General features: G+C 25.9%; 2 protein-coding genes across 2 annotated transcripts; one reads left to right on the plus strand and one right to left on the minus strand.

Annotated features, from left to right (window-relative positions):
- Positions 1-28: 28 nt before the first annotated feature.
- On the plus strand, positions 29-937 carry PGO_004590 (tryptophan-rich antigen; the record flags this gene model as incomplete). Its single annotated transcript, XM_028691506.1, has 1 exon — positions 29-937. A coding segment is annotated over one exon (909 nt), but the record flags the coding sequence as incomplete, so codon positions are not given.
- Positions 938-2663: 1726 nt separating this feature from the next.
- Positions 2664-3834, minus strand: PGO_004595 (lysophospholipase; the record flags this gene model as incomplete). Its single annotated transcript, XM_028691507.1, has 1 exon — positions 2664-3834. A coding segment is annotated over one exon (1171 nt), but the record flags the coding sequence as incomplete, so codon positions are not given.

Below are 3834 nucleotides of genomic sequence, written 5' to 3' on the forward strand. Positions count from 1 at the left end.
ATATATATATATATTTAACGCTCTATAGTATTTTCAGAAATATAGAACAAAAATTAAATCGAAAGCGCATCAAAAAAGTACGGATTTAATGAGTAATATACCTGTAGATAAACTAGAAGAATGGAAAGATGAACAATGGGATGAATTTTTGAAGGATTCGGAAACAGATTTTGAAAAATTTAACGATAGTATGGGTAGTTTAACTATATCATGGTTTGAGAAGAAAGAACTGGAATGGGAGGGGTGGATAAAAGCAATGCGAAATAGATGGTCATATTATAACAAACATATGGATGATTGTACACTTAATGTAATAAAAAATTCTCTCAACTGGACAGATTTCCAATGGGATAAATGGATTAGGATGATGAAAGCAAAAGGAACAAAACCAGTTGATAGTTCAGGAGATGAGTATATACTTGATGCTTTTAATAAAAATATAAAATGGACAAATGAACAATGGAAAGAATGGATTAAGACACCGATTAGATTAGCTATAGAAAAGGATTGGGCGTATTGGATTGCTGAAGATCAGTACAAACTAGATAATTGGATCTTGGAAAATTTTGATAAATGGCAAAATAAAAGAATAGGTGAATGGAAAGAGAGAGGTTGGAAATATGAAGAAGATAAATATTGGGATGACTGGGAAACTAAAGGAAGAAGGGTTAAATCGAAAATGATGATAGATAAAAAAAATTGGAAGATATGGAAAGAAAGAAAAGAAAGAGAAGACACACAATGGGATATGTGGATAGAAAAAAAAAAGAAAGGATATCTTAGTAAAGAGATTGTGGAATGGACTAAATGGAAAGCTCAAAAAGGTCATATGTTCAAGGTTTGGGTGGATAACCTTATTGACACATGGATAAGAGAAAAGCAATGGAATGTATGGCTTCACAAGGAAAAAGAAGTAATCAGAAAAAAAATGTATTAACAAAAAAAGGCCTTACCAAAAAAATTAATAAAATAAAATGAATGAACAGGGTTGGATTATTTGTTAATATAACTACGGAAGTATAATTCGAACAAATCATATCCTTTGTAAAATAAAAAAGAGATTAAATAAACGTAGATGTTTAATAGGGTAAAAATTCTTATAATGTTGTGAATTTCTTAATATACACAATAGAGCCTGTCATAAATAAAATATGTATAAAAAAAAAAGAAAAAAAAAGTATACAAAAAATGTTTTAAAAAAATCATCATATGAAGCTGATGTGTGAAAAATAGTATACAGTTGAAAACGTAATTTTCAAATTGGTGTTCTTTAACTGTCGTATAAAATTGTACAGCATTTTATAAAAATTTTTTTATATGTTACCATTTCAAATTTTATTTTAACTTTATTTTATTTTTTTTTGTTGTTGTTGTTCAAGTAAGGTGTCATTTATACGATTATTTTTTGAGGGAACTTTTCCTTATTATATTGAAAAAAAGAATATATTTTTTACGAAAATGTAATGATTTTTTGGTGATTCTGCATCTTATGTATATAAGTGTGTACATGTACACTTATATATATGTATGCATTTATACGCATCCATAAAATTCATTGTAGCATTTATTTATTTCTTTTTGTTTGTCCCTTACAGATTTGATTATAATTATTTACCCATAATGTTTTTATATGTATTATGTCTTCACTATTCAATGTTATCCTTATCAAAATAATTTTTTCAAATAGGCTTTAAATGTGCATATAATTGAGCCGTTACACATGTTTTCTTTATTAAAACAAATTAATACGCAATGTTAGTGCTTTTTGTACATGTTTAGTTACACCATTATATACATGTAAAAAGTGCAATCAATACTAATAAAAATTGCTTTTTTTGTTTTTGCTTTTTTTTTTTTGTTAATTTTTTTATAATAGCCACAAATTGATCATTAAGTAATGAATAATCACATATGTAGATTTATAAATGTGTTTGTGTTTCTTATATGCTAGTTAAATATCTCATTTAATTTTATATTATATAGCTTTAAGAAAACAATTATAAATCTATTTTAAATTACGTTAATTTAATTTTTATTGTTTTTCACCCAGTTTTTTTTTTTTTTTTAACTCTTTATAGAACATATCTTTTCCTATTTTTAATGGCACATTATTTTTTATGCTATTTTGCTACTAAAACAATGAACCAGTTCCCCTTTATTATTTTATAGCCCTATCTCATGATTCTTATTTTAAGACCCAAATTTACAGTTATGCAAATGTTCAAATATTGTTGAAAATAAATTATTTTTATAAAAATCCTCCACTAGGTTTTTTTTTTTTTTTTTTTATATAAAATTAAAAATTAATACAAATAGTCTATTTATTTATTATTTTAAATGAATCATAAGGATGAATATAACAGATAACATGATATATAACACGGTATTAGCTGCTATAACATGACACAATAATTTGATATTCGGGGAATATACTATGCAAAATGAAAAAAAAAAAAGAAAAATTTTCAAAATAACAAAAAAAAAAAAAAGAAAAGAAAAATCATGCTGTTGCAATTGCATCAAACATTACAATTTGAACAAATTGTTTATATATAAATGCATATGCACAGGGTGGAGGTACTTGTCTACATTCTTATCTTTACCAAAAAAAAGTTTTTTCGGAAAAGTTATTTATTTATTATTATTTTTTTTAAATTACGCATTTAAGTATGGGTTCTTCGCATTCTAGATATGTTGTAAAGCCAATTCATAATTTTATTTAAAACTCTTTCATTTCCTGGTTCCATAGTTAACATATGCTCCATATAATTTAATACATGTAATTCTTTATTATTAATATTTAGTCTATTATAGAATGAAACAACACCACCATAATAACACAATTTGTCCTTTAATGAATGAATAAACAATATAGGAATATCTTTTGGCATGTGATTCATATCAGCTTCTAAATTAACCATTGCTCTTAAAAGTTCATATGTAAATCTGCATGTTATACCTCGTCTATAACGCATTCTATCATATCTACCAATATCACGTATATAATTATACTTTTTATATGGAAGTTCCAATAAAAATCTTAATTTTGGTACAATATCAGAAAGTAGTTTTGACAAGGGCATAAAAAAAGCGTTATATAAATCTGAACTTGGTAAACCTAATGCTTCTATTGCAATCATGCCAGACAATGATACACAGCCTTTTATATTTAGTTTTTTATTAAGACCGTTAAATTTTCCTATTAATTCCAATACTCTTAAAACAATATTACCTCCCATGGATTGACCTATCATATATACTGGAAGCGGTGATTTTCTATTAGTTATATTGTAATTACGAGATGGCACACCATCACTACGGTTATTATTAGAATTATTATTACCTTTATTATCATTTAAATATAACATATTTTCATCTTGAATTCTATTAATATATGCTAACACGTCATATACTAAATCATCAAACTCTTTTACATTAAGACTTAAATTTTGCCACCCTTCTGATTCTCCATGACCTTGCAAATCTATTCCGTATACTGAATACCCATTTTTATTAAAATGTTCTATCCAACTATCTTTATAAATATAATAATTATTTCCATCCATTAATATAGCTCTATCGTTATTCAACACATGTACGTTATGTCTCAAAAATGAAAACCTTGCGTGTGAATTTAATCCATGAACTAATACTATAAGGCCTATTGCATTTTTTACTAACCATCCATATGTCTTTAATAGCAATCCATCCTTATTAAAAAATGAACTAACTGATGGTCGTCCATCTAACCGTTCCCTTCTGGGCACTAATTGCATATGAAGATTAGATAATTCATTTTCAACCATTATAATAACACACACAAAAAAAAAAAAA

This window comes from Plasmodium gonderi (assembly GCF_002157705.1).
Source record: "Plasmodium gonderi DNA, contig: Pgo-contig_1041, whole genome shotgun sequence".
NCBI lineage: Eukaryota > Apicomplexa > Aconoidasida > Haemosporida > Plasmodiidae > Plasmodium > Plasmodium gonderi.